The sequence below is a fragment of the Bidens hawaiensis genome, unplaced genomic scaffold, assembly GCF_021521415.1.
Source record: "Bidens hawaiensis isolate Kalapana, Puna unplaced genomic scaffold, B.hawaiensis_p1.1 tig00019074_1, whole genome shotgun sequence".
NCBI lineage: Eukaryota > Viridiplantae > Streptophyta > Magnoliopsida > Asterales > Asteraceae > Bidens > Bidens hawaiensis.
Window position 1 is genome coordinate 175,742 of NW_027492894.1, and position 17,779 is coordinate 193,520.

At 36.4% G+C, this 17,779-nt stretch overlaps 1 protein-coding gene across 1 annotated transcript; it reads left to right on the forward strand.

Moving 5' to 3' along the window:
- Positions 1-4,276: 4,276 nt before the first annotated feature.
- LOC143557626 (uncharacterized) lies at positions 4,277-4,654 on the forward strand. Its single transcript, XM_077046659.1, has one exon. It carries the CDS (start codon positions 4,277-4,279, stop codon positions 4,652-4,654), a length of 378 nt encoding a protein of 125 aa, XP_076902774.1.
- The last annotated feature ends 13,125 nt before the right edge of the window (positions 4,655-17,779 follow it).

The following is a 17,779-nucleotide window of genomic DNA, read 5'->3' on the forward strand; positions in this document are numbered from 1 at the left end:
GACATATGAAAGTTAAACAAGTAGAAAATAGCTAAGAGCAATATTTTTCTAGGGTCGGTTTGTTCTTTCGATGTCCAATTTTCCCGTGGACAATATATGTTGCATTATCCAGGGTAATTATCAGTCATGGTCTGAAATTGTTAATATTTGATGACGACAGGAATACTTGTGATAAAACAACAGACACTGTATATAAAGAGACTTTCTCAAATTTGTAAATTTGAGATACTACACTTTTAATTGTTATATAATTCATTTCTTTTTTACCTTTATTTTTGTTCCTTTGTTTCACATATCGAACCTTATTTATTTTTATTATTTGATAAATCCTGTGTAATACACAGGTTCAAAAGCTAGTCATTTAATACACACTTATATTATCTCCCGACAGACTTTCTGGTAGACTTTTAAACCTCATCTTATCTCCCTCATATGAAGGGCAAATTTTGTTGGTAATTTTAGTGTTATCAATGTGTATTTTAGTATATTGAATTAACTTGTCGATTCAGTAAATAACGTTAGAGATTAAATGAGTTCGGTGACGCAAGAGTGTGTGCTCGATTTAATTCTAGATGTTTTATGGGCTTTTTTATTAAGGCATTGTTGTTATATAATAACTTGGGCTTGATATACTATATATTAGGTTGCTAATTAATTGGGTTAAAACCCATGACATCAATACTAATTAGGGCATACTCAATCGTTCTTGACAGAGACCATAATATCGGTTACCATGTTCTGTTCTTCACGGCATTCACAGAAACATACAAATCCAATAGAGAGAAATCTCTGTCTTATCTGATAAATCAATCACATGTAACCGGCGAAATCGGTTTATCTGAAAGTTCTCACATGATATAGAGGTTAATCCAGGCTACTGATTATTTATGAAGATTGAAATCAAGATCATAGGTTTGAATATTTGATTGAATTCATAATTCAGGTACGTAAATTATACAACAATGTAATATAACCATTCAATGTTAAAAAATATTCGTCGACAAAAATTTCAATCGACATACACATAACCGTTCAATTGAAACTTAATAACCAAATTAATCAGAATGGGTTTATCTTTGTTGTATAATTTGCTTACTCGAATGGTGAATTCGATCAAATATTCAAACCTGTGATCTTGATTTTAATCTTCATAAATAATCAGTAGTCTGGAGTAATCTCTAAATTATGTGAGAACTTTCAGATAAACCTATTTACTCGGTTACGCAATTGATTTATCGGATAAGACAGAGATTTTTTTATTGGAGTTGGATTTGTATGTTTCTGTGAATACCATGAAGAACAGAATATGATAACCGACGTTCTATTCTCTGTCAAGAACGATTGAGCATGCCATGATTAATGTTGATGTCATGGGTTATAACCCAATTAATTAGCCACCCACTATTTGTATACCAAGGCCAAGTTATTATTATAACAACAAGGCCTTAATAACAAAGCCCAAACAACATCTAGAATTAAATCGAGTACGCATTCCCGCGTCACCTAATTCGTCTAATCTCTAACGTTATTTACTCAATTGACAAGTTAATCCAATATACTAAAATACACGTTGAAAACACTAAAATTACCAAAAAGTTTGTCTTTTAATACATCATATAATAAGCATTTATACCTCACTTAAATTAACAACAAATTTGTCTTTTAATACATCATATAATAATCTTTGTATTTTAACACAATTTTTGCATAGAAAAGGAGAAAAGATAAAAATATTTCATATTAGTGTTATACTATTTAAGCTTTAAACAATAATTGTGATTATCGTAAGTCTTGTAAATATGATATTACAAACATGCATATCAGATTCAAATAATCTATTTCATGTATTAAAACATAAAACAATAATAAAAGATGTTTTAGATTATGCGGTTATGCTTTAATCAATTAATAATATAAACACATGCCATGATCAGGTGTGTATATGTTTTAGAATTTAGACCTCCCGTAGTGCGTGTGCATACATGTGTGTTTAATAAGAAGAAACACTTATGGGTACTATTCATGTAATGAATCTTGCACTGTCATGTCATTTCTGTCTTTAAGTACTCATAAACTACAAAATACTGATAGCACCTACCCATTTGTGTAATAAATTAGTTATTAATTTATTTTATTTCTTAAACCTTTGCCATGAATTCAATTTTATATAGCAAGCATTTGCCATAAATTAAGCCATGCATAACCCACATGGCGTGCCGACGATGTTGCCATATGATTTAGAAGCATGCACCCTACCATACTCATATAGATGCCCCATCCTCTCATATATTTTAGAACTTTTGTAATTATTACACTATTTTGTATTTAATATATATATTCCAAATTTATAAAAAAAAAATCAAATTTTTACGTTTATGTGATCTCACTATTACAGAGTTTTATAATTCTAACACTTTAGTGAATTTGTTATCATTGATTTTATAGTTTGATGCATGTAATAGATTATTTGAATCATTATATGCATATTTGTAGTTTCATGTTTACAAGACTTATGGTGATTTTAATAAATTATTTTTTAGATCTCAAATAGTATAATAGTAATGTTAAAAGATTTTTGGTTTTTTTCTCTCTGCAATATGAGAACTTTTAAGATTTAAGAACTTTTGTAAACTGTTTTGGACCACCAATTTCCTTTCAACCAAAACCTTAAAAAAATAAAAAATAAAAAATAAAAAAAATGATAATAAAAATCCTAAACCCCTCAGCATAAACTAAAAGAAACCTAACAACCCCAAACCAACCACCACCACACACACAAAAACTAACTCCCCTTGCCATTTGATCAGGTGTGTATATGTTTTAGAATTTAGACCTCCCGTAGTGAGTGTGCGTACATATGTGTTTAATGAGAAGGAACACTTATAGGTACTATTCATGTAAGGACTAATCTTGCAATGTCATATCATTTCTACCTTTAAGTACTCACAAACTACAAAAATACCGGTAGCACCTACCCATTAGTGTAATAGATTAGTTATTAATTCATTTTAATTCTTCAACCTTTGCCATGAATTCAATTTTATATAGCAAGCATTTGCCATAAATGAAGCCATGCATCCGGCCCACATGGTGTGCCAACTATGTTGCTATATGATTTAGAAGCATGCACTCTACCCTACTCATATAGATGTCCCGTCCTCTCATATTTTAGACCTCTTGTAATTATTACACTATTTTGTATTTAATAGGTTCCCGGTTTAATATATATTCCAAATTTATATAAAAAAATTCAAATTTTTATGTTTATGTGATCTCACCATTTGTGTAACAAATTAGTTATTAATTCATTTTAATTCTTCAACCTTTGACATGAATTCAAATTTTGGGGTAGGATTTCTGGTGTCCAAGGGCGAAAGGTACCGCCAAGGGAAAAGAAAGGGGTATAGTTTGCGAATAGCCTCTTGGAATGTAGGTACTCTTAATAGTAAATTGTTGGAGGTAGTAGATGCATTTAAAAGGCGTAGAGTATAGATAGCGTGCCTTCAAGAGACAAGGTGGAAGGGTCAAAGAAGGGATGAGCGCAATGGGTATACGTTATTGTATTCGGGGTCGGATGGAGCAAAAAATGGGGTAGGATTTCTAGTGGCTCTGGAAGTATATAAGAATGTGGTGGTGGTGATTAGATACATCGATAGAATTATAATGTTGAGATTAGTTTTAGGTGAGGAGTTAGCTGTGGTCTGCGCGTACACACCACATGTTTGATTTGGGGTCGGGAGAAGTGTGAGTTTTGGGATCGTCTAGACATAGTGGTGAAGGCAATACCTAGAGAAGAGAAAATTTTTATAGGAGGTGATTTTAATGGCCACATTGGTAAGGAGAGTGATGGCTTTCAGTCGGTTCATAGGGGGTTTTGGCTTTGGGGTTAGAAATGACGCTGGTTGGGATCTCCTAGAATTTTCGGTGGCCCATGACTTGAGCATTTTAAACTCGTTCTTTAGGAAGAGAGACTTTCATTTGATAACTTCAGTAGCGGGGGACATCACACGCAAATCGACTACATCTTGACAAGACAAGAAGATCGAAGATGGTGGTAGGACTGCAAGGTTATACCACGGGAGACGGTAGCGGCTCAACACCATTTACTGGTGACTGATATAACTTTCAGACAAAAACTGATTGTAGGGGGAGGAAATCTCTACCTAGGATCCGATGGGGGAATTTAAAGGGTGAAAAAATTGAAGAGTTCAAAGATAATATCGCTTCAGTAACGCCGACTTGACTGGGGGATGATGCAAGCCAGATGTGGGAAGCTATGGCGATTACTAATACTCAAGTAGCGAAAGAGACCCTAGGGGTTACGATTAGCAAGTCAAGCGGGCATAAGGAGTCATGGTGGTGGAGTGAGGAGGTGAAGACCAAAATAAGGGATAAGCAAGAGAGTTTTAAGGATCTCTTAAAGTGCACAGACGAGGAAGAGAGACTATGGTTGAGGGAGGGATACAAAAAGGCAAAGAGGGAGACAAAGATGGCGGTGACGGAAGCAAAGAACACGGCCTATAAGCGAATGTATGAAAGTTTAGAAACAAAGGAAGGAGAACATGCGATGTTTAAGATTGCCAAAGCCAGGGAACGTATGAGACATGACCTAGGAACAGTGAAGTTAATAAAAAGAGAGGATGGACAAATTTAACACAAGGATATTGACATTAAGTTAAGATGGCAAACCTATTTCCACAATCGATCTGTTCAACGGGGAGAGAACTTACAAACAACAAAACATCAACAACACTACTCAAAGGAGACAACGGAATAATTGTTATTGCCGAAGTATCACGCAAGGTGAAGTGAGGACAACTCTTAGGAAGATGGGAAGGGCTAAGGCAGTGAGTATTGACAATGTACCAATTGAGGTGTGGAAATGTTTGGGAGATGAAGGAGTTCAATGGCTAACTACTCTGTTCAACCTTATTTTCAAATCGGGAGAAATGCCAGATCAGTGGAGAAGTAGTTTCATAGTGCCAGTATACAAGAACAAAGGAGACACCCAATGTTGTGGGAATTATAGAGGGATTAAGTTACTAAGCCATACTATAAAATTATAGGAAAGAGTAATCGATACAAGAATTAGAAGAGAAACCCAAGTTACGGTAAACCAATTTGGTTTCATGCCAGGGAGATCAACTACGGAAGCAATTCACATCTTAAGTAGATTGACGGAAAAGTATAGGGAGAAGAAGCAGGATTTACATATGGTCTTCATTGATCTTGAAAAGGCATATGATAATGTACCACATAGACTAATCTTGGATAGTTTAGAGAGCAGAAGGGTTCATGGGAGGTTCATAGACATAATTAGAGATATGTATGATCGGACAAAGACTACTGTTAGGGCGCCTGTAGGGGATACTGATTTCTTCTCCGTGGAAGTAGGACTCCACCAAGGGTCAGCCTTGTGCCCTTTTCTATTTGCCATCATCATGGATGAGTTGTCAAAGTCAATTCAAGGGATGGTCCCGTGGTGTATGCTTTTTGCAGATGACATTGTGTTAGTTGGAAACTAAACATAGCCTAAATGTGAGGTAGAAGAATGACGTGCAGCTCTAGAGGACAAAGGACTAAGGATTAGCCGCTCGAAGACCGAGTATCTACATTGTGATTTCAGTGGGGCTGGAGACATTAGGGACTCTCGTATCATCATCGGAGGTCAAGTGGTTGCACAAGCTACTAAGTTCAAATATCTAAGATCCTATGTACAAAGAAATGGGGAGATAGATAGTGACGTAGCACACTGCATTCTGGCGGGTTGGTGTAGGTGGAGAGCAGCTACGGGGGTTTTGTGTGATAGGAGGTTCCCAACTAAATTAAAAGGGAAATTTTATAGGATTGCTGTTAGACCTGCTTTGTTATATGGAACAGATTGTTGGGCCATCAAGAAAACACAAGAACGTAAGATGGAGGTGGCGGAGATAAGGATGCTGAGGTGGATGTGTGGGCACACAAGGTTGGACCGAATAAGAAATGAGGTTTTTAGGGAACCACAAGGAATTGCTGGTATATGTGAAAAATAAAGGAGGGGAGATTGAGATGGTATGGGCACGTGAAGAGAAGAAAAGTAACAGCGCCATCTAGATCAATGGAAACCCTCAATGTAGAAGGAAGAAGGAGTCGAGGCAGAGCCAAATTGACTTGGGAGGAGCGGATTAGGCAGGAGTTGCTAGAGTTACACCTCTCTGAGGACATGGTCCATGATAGGTGTTCATGGAGACGAAGAATTAAGGTTAAGGACTTTTAGAGAAGGTCATTTTTGTATCTTAGTTTTGGCGTATGGGCTTAGACTCTTCTACATTTAGGCAGATTTTGCTTATATTTGTTCTTGTGTTGGTATGTCTATTTTGATTCTGTGATTTCATATGTCTTGGTATTTGATTGTGCCACTTTATCACTATAAGTTTTGTTATTGGTACATTTGTGTTCATATGTTGCATGCTTTAGAATCGAGGGTCTTTTTGGAAGCAGCCTCTCTATCCTCATGGATAGAGGTAAGGTCCGGCTACATCACACCCTCCCAGACCCTACCAGTAGCTTTTGCTATTTATGGGATTTACTGGGTACGTTTGTTGTTAATCTCACCATTACAGAGTTTTATAATTCTAACACTTTTGTGAATTTGTTATCATTGATTTTATAGTTTAATGCATCAAATAGATTATTTGAATCATTATATGCATATTTGTAGTTTCAAGTTTACAAGACTTATGGTGATTCTAATAAATTATTTTTTAGATATTAAATAGTATAATATTAATATTAACGATTTTTTGTTTTTTTTTTTGGTTCTCTCTGCAATATGAGAACTTTTGAGATTTAAGAACTTTTGTAAACTGTTTTGAACCACCAATTTCCTTTTAATTAAAACCTTCAAAAAAAAATAATCCTAAACCCCTCAGTTAAAGAAACCTAAAAACGCTAACCCACACCCCACACCCACCACTACCACACACACAAAAACTACCCCCCCTCCAAACGTAATCCTAGAAGATAAAATAAACCCGAAGGCTAAATCGAGTTTGTTTGATGGGGTATTTTTTTTAGGAACAAGGGATGATAGGTAAACATTTTCTTTTTACTTTTTCTTATTTTTGTGTTTTGTTTTGTTTTATAATTTTTATATGTTTTAGGGGTTTTAGAGTGCTCCAAAATAATTCTCAAAGGTTCTCACACGATCCAGTACTATGTGTGTGTTACAGTTAACACAAACAACTTAAATGCCCCTCCATTTTACGGAAATAACTAACACAGTTGGGGGGGGGGGTATTTGGGATTGTTTATTTTCATCAACTTATAACTTATTAACTTTTTGAAAAGAAGCAAGGTGTTTGTGATTGCTTTTGATGTGAGCGAGAAAAGTTAACAAGTTACACTTTTGTAGCTTATTAACTTATTGAAAAGTTAAAAAAAGTTTTCATAAGGAATCTCAAACACCCCCTTAGCCAAAAGGTCTCAAAAGATTAAAACATTGAAACTGCTAAAGGTCTCAAAAGATTAAAACATTGAAACTTGAGGCCATGATAAGAGGAAAAATGAGAATTCGTACTCATGTAATTAAACTGGGTAAACGTGAGGAGATAAAATAGCAATTAACATTTAAGCACATTTTGGTCCATTTACATGATAAAGGTATTAAAAAGTTATTTATACTTTTAGTTATTTTTTATAAGCACATTTTGGTCCATTTACTAACATTTAACAAAAATATTGTATGGTGTCTGTTAGTTAGATCGAAGTGACAAGAAATCACAAACCACAATATCTTTTAAGCAAAAAAATATGGACTTTTGAATTAAAGTGTCAGTTTTGTTCAAACCATATGGACCAAAAAAGTACTTAATTCAGAAAAAATTTAGTGGGTGGTGACTGTAATTCTTTTACCCAACTTGCCATTATTTACCCTTGATCAAGGTTTGGAGATTTGTTATTGGTAGTGAAACAGGAAAAAGGGTTGTACTTACTGTGACGCCAGATTATGAAGATGACAACAGACATTAACATGACTATTAAGGCTGATCCAACTATAACTGAGACAAGAAAATGCAACAGGTTCAGGTGCATATCCAGTATTAACGCGTAGAATTGAAGATGCTTCTTACCCGGAATCTTAATCCCCCGTTTTCTACCTCGTATTTCTTCTGATATCAAATAACAAAGTATCAGTTATTTAATATATATATATATATGACCATGAATCAACTTCAATAATAAATAGGATCACAGATTCAAATAAACAAAAGTATATGTTATAGGACAAGAAATTTCCAGGAATACGTAAGACAAAATAAATTAAAGCAGCTATAAATACCCAATTTGACGTCTAAACACCGAACATTATGTCCATTTTCAGTAACACACTGTTGTCCGCTTTTATGACACTCATCACAGGAAGGTGTCAAAGTAAAATTAATGAAGGCGGAAGAATCGAGAAGAGAAAATATGTTAGTTTGAACTAGTCTTGGACTAATTGTTGACAATTTCGCAGGTAGCTGCACAACTTGGCATGTATGTGGGAGGCCACTTGGAACTGTTCCATTGTAGTAGTTATAGTAGAAATTGTGATCTTCGCATCCCTTATAGCTACTGTAATTAAGGTGCCCAAAATAAGCGACATTTTTTGTGCATTTAAAGAGAGTGATGGAGGAAGTTATTGAAATGGAATACAAAAGAGGGCTCGGAGAATTGAGACTATTCACAAGCGCATCACAGCTTTTATTCTTCACAAGCTGGTCAAATGGTAAGCTCCAGACGAGTAAAGAATTTTGATTAAAATCTAAATTTCTTACAATATCAAACGACCATCCTGCAATTTGAATCTCTCCACCTATAGAAGTACATTTGACCTTGATCAACCCACATCGTTTGTCCGTGGCATTGTAAAATTGGTACTTGAACGGGGAAAATGTTGGACAACTGAAACTTTCTGGGCATACAGGCATAGAAACGTTGTTTGATATAGCAGAATGAAGGAGTGGTTGACAAGCCAGAATAATCAGCACGGAAAATAAGACGAGAATCATCCTTTCAAATTCCTGTAGAAGGGATTAGAGAACTACCCAACTTATAAACTGACAATTCAACTTGTTTCATTCACTTTCTATGCAATAACAAATAAATAGACATTTCATAACATTGGTCATTGTTTTCCATATTGACTAAAACATTAAAAAAATTGACATATTGATTCCTGTCCTTCATTAATTCTTATACCCTTTCAAACGCCAGTAGGATAGACACGCTTGGAAAGTTTCATGTGGTTGCTTCATCTAACACGTCTCAACTTATAATAATCCAAGTTCATGAAAAAGACACCGAGTAGACTTTAAACCCATTTATTATGTATTTAATTTAATGTAAACTTTCATTTGTTTAAAATCATTCAATTTAATATCAAACCTTTTCCTTTGCTTCTAAGGTAACGTACACATCACATCTCATACTTTACCTCATTTTACTCCACATCATTAGGGTTGGCATATCGTGTATACCCATACATGATGAGGCACGAACACGATAAGAAACAAACACGAAATGTGTGCACCTGTTAATGACACGAAAACTTATCGTGTACCTGTATCCCAAGTACGAACACGAACCTGTTAATTCCTGGTATGCACGATAATACACGATAAGAGCTTAAATCAATCCTACGACAGTCAAATTATTTGTATTAACCTAATTGGGAATGTCGTGAGAATGTGACGGCTGAGAGAAAGTGAGAATTTTTTAGGAATTTAGGGTTTGTGATAACTTATAATTATATATATTTAATTATAAAAATCTAATCGGGTACTTAACATGTACTTAACAGGTAAACAGGTATTTTACCTGTTTAGACACGAAAATTAACAGGTAGATTCGTGTCTACCTGTTTAGTACATGAAACCTGTTAAGGCCTTACCTGGTACCTGTTAAAGTCGTGTAGGTACGTGTCATGTATTCGTGTATCAGGTATAAATTGCCAGCCCTACACATCATCCCAAGGAAATTGTTTAACCCTCATTGCATCTCTTTATTTAATATAAAATTGGTTCTAAGTTATTGTGGTTGTATGTGGAGGATTTTAAAACCCGTTAACATTTTAACCTACCTTAATATATAACGCCCTTTAACCATAAAAGGAGTGGTATACCCCTATGCCTAAACTTCAAATATTATTCTTTGTGTTGTCGTGGGCTGTTTAATAACAAAGTTTAAGATTGTTCCGGCCCAGCTCTGCTTTGTTTATTGTCATCGTACGTTCCAAGTCCAAGTGCGAGAAACGGGAGGACTCCCTGCTAGAGGTGCACAAAACACCCGAACCCGGAACCGGACCCGAAAAAAAACTTGGAACCGGTTTTTTTATACCCGAACCCGACCCTACCCGTAGGGTACGGATAGGGTATGACTTTCAATGCTGAAACCCGAACCCGTACCCGATATAAACCCGATAATACCCGAAACCCGGTTCTAGTTATACCCGAAACCCGGGTTTTTTTGCATACCCGAACCGGGTTTTTTGCATACCCGAACTAGATTTTTTTGCATACGTGATATTAGTGTTTGTGCGCATGTGTCTGTGTGGCACTTGACAATGGTTGTGTGGCTACCCACAGATCTATAGCCGTTCTGCAACGGATCTTTTTTGAAGCACATATTTGATATAAATATTTTGTTTAGAGCAACGTCTTTTGACATATCAAACAACAATTTAAAACACATAAAATAAATGTTTTTTATATCATTGTTTAGTTATTATCATATGTTTGAATGAACTTTGAAGTTTGTATGCAAAAAATGGAGTTATAATAAAAAAAACAAAGTAGGCCCGTTAACAGAAGAATGCTGCAGAAAATTGATTTTTTTAATGCCCAGAAATAGGGTATTCAAATATCCAGAAAATGGGTTTTTTCAATACCCGAAAATAGGGTATTCAAATACTCGGGTATTGAAAACCTGGTTCAATACCCGACCGGACCCGGTACATAGGGTATGGTTTTTCATGCCAATACCCGTACCCGAACCTGACCCGGTTATTAATAATACCCGATTTTCCAATACCCGATCATACCCGTACCCGGTTCCATACCCAAACCCGGTTCTTTTAATACTCGATTTGTGCAGCTCTACTCCCTGCCCTTTAAGTGTGGCTATAATAACCCTATCATATTTTTTGTTATTGATTTCTCTTAAATATATAAAAAAAGGGTGCTAGTTATTATTCTTCCTTTTGTTTTTCGTTTTCTCTTAATCTCGTTTTTCTTTAAATGTGAAAAAGAAAACCATCTTTTTTTTCAATGGCATGCTCTTTATGTTTTTTTTTCCTCAAGCATGTTACATCCCTCAATGTAGGAAAATTTTGATTGTTTGCGGAGGGATTTTGTATGTTTATTTAATATTAACATGATTTTTTAACTTTTAAGTGGAAAATATGCAACATTGGTTATTGTAGGGCTATATTTATTAGGTTTATGTATTAGATAATTTATCTATGTAATTTGAATGTATTATCTAGTTTTCGTTTAACTATTGTATGAGTCAAATGCCTTGTTGGTTGTAAGAAGCTTAATGGGCAAGCCTATTTCGGCCCAACTAATGGAAACACTAGGAGCACGGGGTTCCCTATAGAAGGAGAACTATTCACCCCATGCCCCAGGAGACTTTTGGATTGTTTCACAAACATCATCTTTTCGTTTCCTTTTCTTTTGATTTATTTTAGATTTGATCCTCCAAGATCTGAGTGCTAGTGGTGATTTGCGCTCACCATTAATATGGACTGATCCGAAACAAGTTGTTAGACCCACTTGGGAAGCTACATTGATATTAGAGCTTCGGCTCAACTTTTTGGGTTTTTGGGTCATCTTTTCAGGGTTTGATCGACTTGTTTGCTAGATTTGAGCTTGGATCCGTTTTAGGCGCTATATTTGGAGTGGCTTGGACCTTGGTGTTGCTCGAAAGTAACAAGATTTGAAATATCGAGTTCTTCACAGTTTCGATTTGCAAACAAAAGAAAGATTTAGGAAAAGTTGGCATTTTTTTTGGGTGTTTAAAATAAAAGGTTAGTGTTTTAGAACCTACATAGTATATTCCAGATCTGATGAATTTTTGATTTTTTGGAAATTTGGCTCCCAGCCCGCAAAATGTAACTCCCAAAAAGTTACTCGCAATCAGCAAAAATTAACTCCCAATCAGCAAAAAGTGACTCCTAGTCTCAGCTCCTAGTTCCCACCTCCAAAGTGTTTCTCCGAACTCCCAGTTCGCAAAAAGTGACTCCCAACTCACAATTCGCAAAAGTGAGGATCCGCAAATAATCATTCAGAGAATGGATTCATCTTTGATTTATAATCTATTCTATGATATCGTTGATTAGGTAATTAACTGTGTGGGAGTGTACGTTTTCTAGAGAGAATTGGACAGAGTAATAGGGTGTTTCAATAATAAAAGGCACTTCATTAATTTAGAATAAGTTACTGGGGTTTATATCGGGGAAGAGCCATTCGCTGATCCCTCAGCAAATGGCCTCCCATTCGCCTACCCACACGCTTACATCCCGGGCGTTTGGACTATCCAAAACTTAACGGAAGGACCCTATGCCTACAACCCAGGTGTATGGCCTTAGCTAAACCACATACGCTTACAAACTAACCGTATGGAACCAAAACAAGGTCCAATCGTCTACATACCAGGCAAATGGCCTAAGGATAATTACAATAATACCCCTACAACCTATTTTAAGACCAATTAATGATTACGAAGAACAAGACAACACAAATATACATTAACAAACTTCCCCTCGTCTTGAGCTTTGTTTTTGTCTTCTACTTCCACTTGGTCTGCCATGTTCCACCAGCATGTATATCAAAAGCTAAGCAAAGTCTGACAACTCATTGAAACTACAACACCAACTCATTATATCTACTATGCGACCACCGAATCTGATTCTTATATAAAATGTGAATATCCTCATTTGACGAGTTAATCAACCACATCAGATCAAGCACTCGAATAAATCTGACATTAATTCCCAATCACAAAATAATAACCGCTTCACCAGTCTTCTCATCATAGTACCACTTGCTAAAGTCCTTATAGAAATCTTGAGGCATTAGCTTCAAGGGAACTTTTTCATCACTCGAGGCAGTTCGACTTTTAGAAAGATTTTCAAAAATCCAGTGTGCGGATCAATTTCTCTCAAATTAGTATGGCTGGTAGGAACCTGTGGCTGACAGAATTTAAACACGTGTTCAATCTCTTAAACCAAATGGCTATGAAACCATCTTAGAAACTCAACATTATTCCGGTTTATGAAAGGTCGACAAGCCAAAGTTCTCACATCCCATCTTGGCATCATCAAAAAATCAGTAAACCTCTGAAAGTAGCCTCAGACATAATAGCTTTAGGAATAGATGTTGGTGTAGAAGAGATTGTAGAAGTTGTAGGTTGCTGCGTCATTTGTGGAACAGAAGATAAACGAGGATCGACAGAATCAGTAGAAACCAATGTGAGTATAGGAGATGCTTGCTCAAGAAGTAACCACAATTGTCAACTTTTATTTCTTCTTTGCTGGCTTAGGAAAACTTAGAGGACCATTGGGTAAAGAAGGATCTGGGTTCTCTGAAATAACGATCACTTTGCTTCACTTCTTAGATCTCGCTTTAGCCGATTTCTCAATCATAGCACGCTTCCTTTATCTTTCCTAATGGAACTTTTCCTAGTAGAACCACCATCATCACCTCTATCATTATCATCACCAACACCACCATCATCTTCATCGGGATTAGAATCATTATGATGCCAATAATCATTAGGAGGTCTAACATAGTTTAGATTACTCAAATGACCAATCAATCTCTTAAAATTAGGCCACTCCTCCTCAGACTACCCACTGTAAATCAACATTCTTTTTATGGTGTCTACAGACATTGGATTCATCATGATCACATCATTCAATGTAATAGAATCTTTGAGCAAGTTAGGCAGTAAATGGTTGATTATGATATGCAAGAATCTCGGGTACATCAAAAACTTATCTTTCTTGTTGGCGCAGTTCTCCATCATAAGAAAAAAATCATCTATGAAAAGTTGAATGGCTTATTAAGAGTAAGAGGCACCATTGCTGATTGTAACATATCTCGACAGTTATCAAACCCGGCTCTTCTTCCTCCAAGACAATGGATGAGAACATGCATCAAGTACTTGTATTGCTTACACAGAAAAGCTTTGCTATATTGAGACTCATTCAAATCTCTCTTGTACTTGATTCTTCTTAGTAGCCCCTTGATCGAATCACCATCAAAGCAGTGTACATCATCATTAGAGTCCTGAGAGACTAAGAATAATCTAATTGTCTATGGTGTAATCTTAATCTCTTGCTTTTGAATTGTTGCCTTGATACTCCGTGTTACTGCATCATATATAGCTGTGTTCCAAAATGGACAAATGATGCTGCAGAAAGATGGCAAATTTGTAGAACTAGCACTGTAGATTCTTAAATGCCTCTGAAATGAAATAATTCCATCAAATATAGAATGATCTGGATTATTGTGGCCCAAGAATGCAACAATGCTGTGATTGGGATTTGGGACAAGTTGTACCCATGCAGCTTGTACTTCAGCTAGTATTTGTTGTTCTCCGATAATTCGTGCCTCGTGAACAACTTCTTGATCTTCTTGAGCACCAGCAACAATGTTTTCAACTTGTTCAGCCATTTCTGCACGAAGGAGGCAATTAGCATTTGATAATATCACAAAATAACCAAAATACCCTAATTCGTTTATCAATAAGATAAGTGAAAGGGCTATACACTTAAATGAAAACCTATGGGCTCAGACGTTTCACTTAAGTAACGAATGGAAGATCATTCGATTAAGATTATTAGTGTATGGTTCCATTCGCTTACATTATGGTCATTCAAAGTCAACACCCCTAAATCAGGTTTATTCGCCTAAATCATCAAACAAATAGATAACCATTCACTGACATTAAAAAACCATAGGCTTAACACAAAAGCGTATGATTCCAGCGAATGGCTCAGGCGAATTGCCAACAGATAATTAGCGAATGAACGCATAAACCCATAACCCAAGTTACAAATCTATTAACCAAAAACACAAGTATTAAAATCAAATTTATGTTTAGTTAGCATTGATATGAGATCGATAATTTAAATATCACTTATACATTTGATTTTAAACACTGTTTAAAGGTTAGTTTTAATCTTTTTAAGGTCTAGTGAGTGTTTTATTAATAATGATGATTCAATCTACCTACGTAATAGTATCACGATGGTGAAAATGGATTAAAATGAACAGATATTGAAAAGAGAAAGAAAGGTACTGGTACTCGGGTTTGTTGATCCAGAAAGAAAGAAAGAAAGAAAGAAAGAAGAGGCACCACAAGAAAGTAGGAAAGAGGCCGGCGTCGCTTAGCAAGAAAGAAAGGCCTCGCAAGGAAGAAAGAAAGAAAACCTAAAGTTAGTAAGAGACCGGAACTGTGTGATTTGTAGCAAGATTGAATCTTTATGATTCAGCTAGCAAGAAAGAAGCAAGAACCGACATCAAGATTAAGGGGGTGAATGTTGGGTTTAATCATGATGGGTCGGTATACAAATCCGCTTTTATTGTCACATAATTTGGTTTGCATGGAAATAGTAGGTGTCAAAGTCCTCACGTGGAGTTCATGCTGGATACTTTGAAGACTAAGCATTTATTTGTTTTATGTTTGGTTTATTTAATTGTTAATGTAGACTTGGTATATCATTGACCGAATGTGGGGGGTACACGTTGGGTAAAAAGGTCATGTGATTGCCTATTCTTTAGGTTAGTAGTAGTTAGCTATTTTGTAGTTCTCACGATTTAGTTTGTAAGGCTATAAAGGCCACTTTTGTTTATTGAACATACAAGTCTAAGTTACCTTCTGCAAACTTCTTTTCACACACATATTACGTGAGTTTTGAGTGTTTGGTGTTGTGTGATTCTTAGGCCTGAACCAACATAGTTACTGTAATTAAATTGCCCAAAATAAGTGATATTTTTTGTGCATTTAAAGAGAGTGATGGAGGAAGTTATTGAAATGGAATACAAAAGAGGGCTCGGAGAAGTGAGACTATTCACAAGCGCATCACAGCTTTTATTCTTCACAAGCTGGTCAAATGGTAAGCTCCAGACGAGTAAAGAATTTTGATTAAAATCTAAATTTCTTACAATATCAAACGACCATCCTGCAATTTGAATCTCTCCACCTATAGAAGTACATTTGACCTTGATCAACCCACATCGTTTGTCCGTGGCATTGTAAAATGGGTACTTGAACGGGGAAAATGTTGGACAACTGAAACTTTCTGGGCATACAGGCATAGAAACGTTGTTTGATATAGCAGAATGAAGGAGTGGTTGACAAGCCAGAATAATCAGCACGGAAAATAAGACGAGAATCATCATTTCAAATTCCTGTAGAAGGGATTAGAGAACTACCCAACTTATAAACTGACAATTCAACTTGTTTCATTCATTTTCTATACAATAACAAATAAATAGACATTTCATAACATATATTGGTCATTATTTTCCATGTTGACTAAAACATTAAAGACTGACATATTGATTCCTGTCCTCCATTCATTCTTATACCCTTTCAAACGCCAATAGGACAAACACGTAGACTTGGAAAGTTTCATGTGGTTGCCTCATCTAAGGCTGAGGGGTGCGGAGCGCGAGAAGGGGCGCGAAAGCCCTTCCGCTCGCGCCCCGGGGCGCGAGCACCACACCACCGAGGCGCGAGAGGGGCGCGAGAGGGGCGCGAGCACGCAGACCAAGGCAGGCGCAAGGGGGATCACGCCTGAAAAAGGGCGTAAAGTGGCTTGGAATTCGTGCATAGCCGTTGGGTGTGGATAAATAGAGCCGTTGGCTCTTTAAAGTTTATTAAAAAAAAAAACTTTTTCTCTATATAAACCAATATCAACCCAATATCACATACCACATATCACATACCAATATCACATACCATCAACCTATTTTAACCATATCAAACACAACTTCAATCTCCAAACTCATATATAATATCCCAAAACCAATTTTTTTTTTAAAAATAATGTCGTCGTACTCGTCTGATTCCGACTCCTCCGAAGAGGATGATTTGCTTCTTCATGTAGGGGGGGTTTTGACCGCAACCGTGGTCAATCTCTTGCAAAATCAAGCCCATCAACCCCGACTCCCGAGGGTTAGAGCACCACCTCGTGATCGTGATCGATCGGGTGCTAACGATACTTTGATGAGGCATTATTTTAGCCCTCAACCGGTATACGCGGAGTCGGATTTTCGAACTCGTTTTCGAATGAGCAGGCAATTGTTCACGCGTATAGCGAGTGATTTAGAGGCACGGTATCCCTTTTTTCAACAAAGGGAGGATGCTAGGGGTCTTCCCGGTTTTACCCCTCTTCAAAAATGCACGGCTGCTATCCGTCAATTAGCGTACGGCATCTCGTCGGACGCTTTGGATGAGTATTTACAGATGTCGAAAAGGGTTGCACGTGAATCCCTTCATTTTTTCTGTCAAGGTAAAAAACATTAATTTTACTTTTTATTAAATATTTATTACATTTTGTAATATATATTGTACGTAGGAGTCATATCGACTTACGCTCGGAGATATCTGCGTAAACCTACAACGTATGACATCCAACGCATATATGAGGTGCACGCAGAAAAACATGGTTTTCCTGGGATGCTAGGTAGCATCGATTGTACGCATGTTGGATGGGCTATGTGTCCAACGGCCTGGCGAGGTCAGT

Excerpts from the sequence above, each read along its gene's own strand:
- LOC143557626 (XM_077046659.1), top strand. The coding sequence starts at position 4,277 with ATGGCGATTACTAATACTCAAGTAGCGAAAGAGACCCTAGGGGTTACG.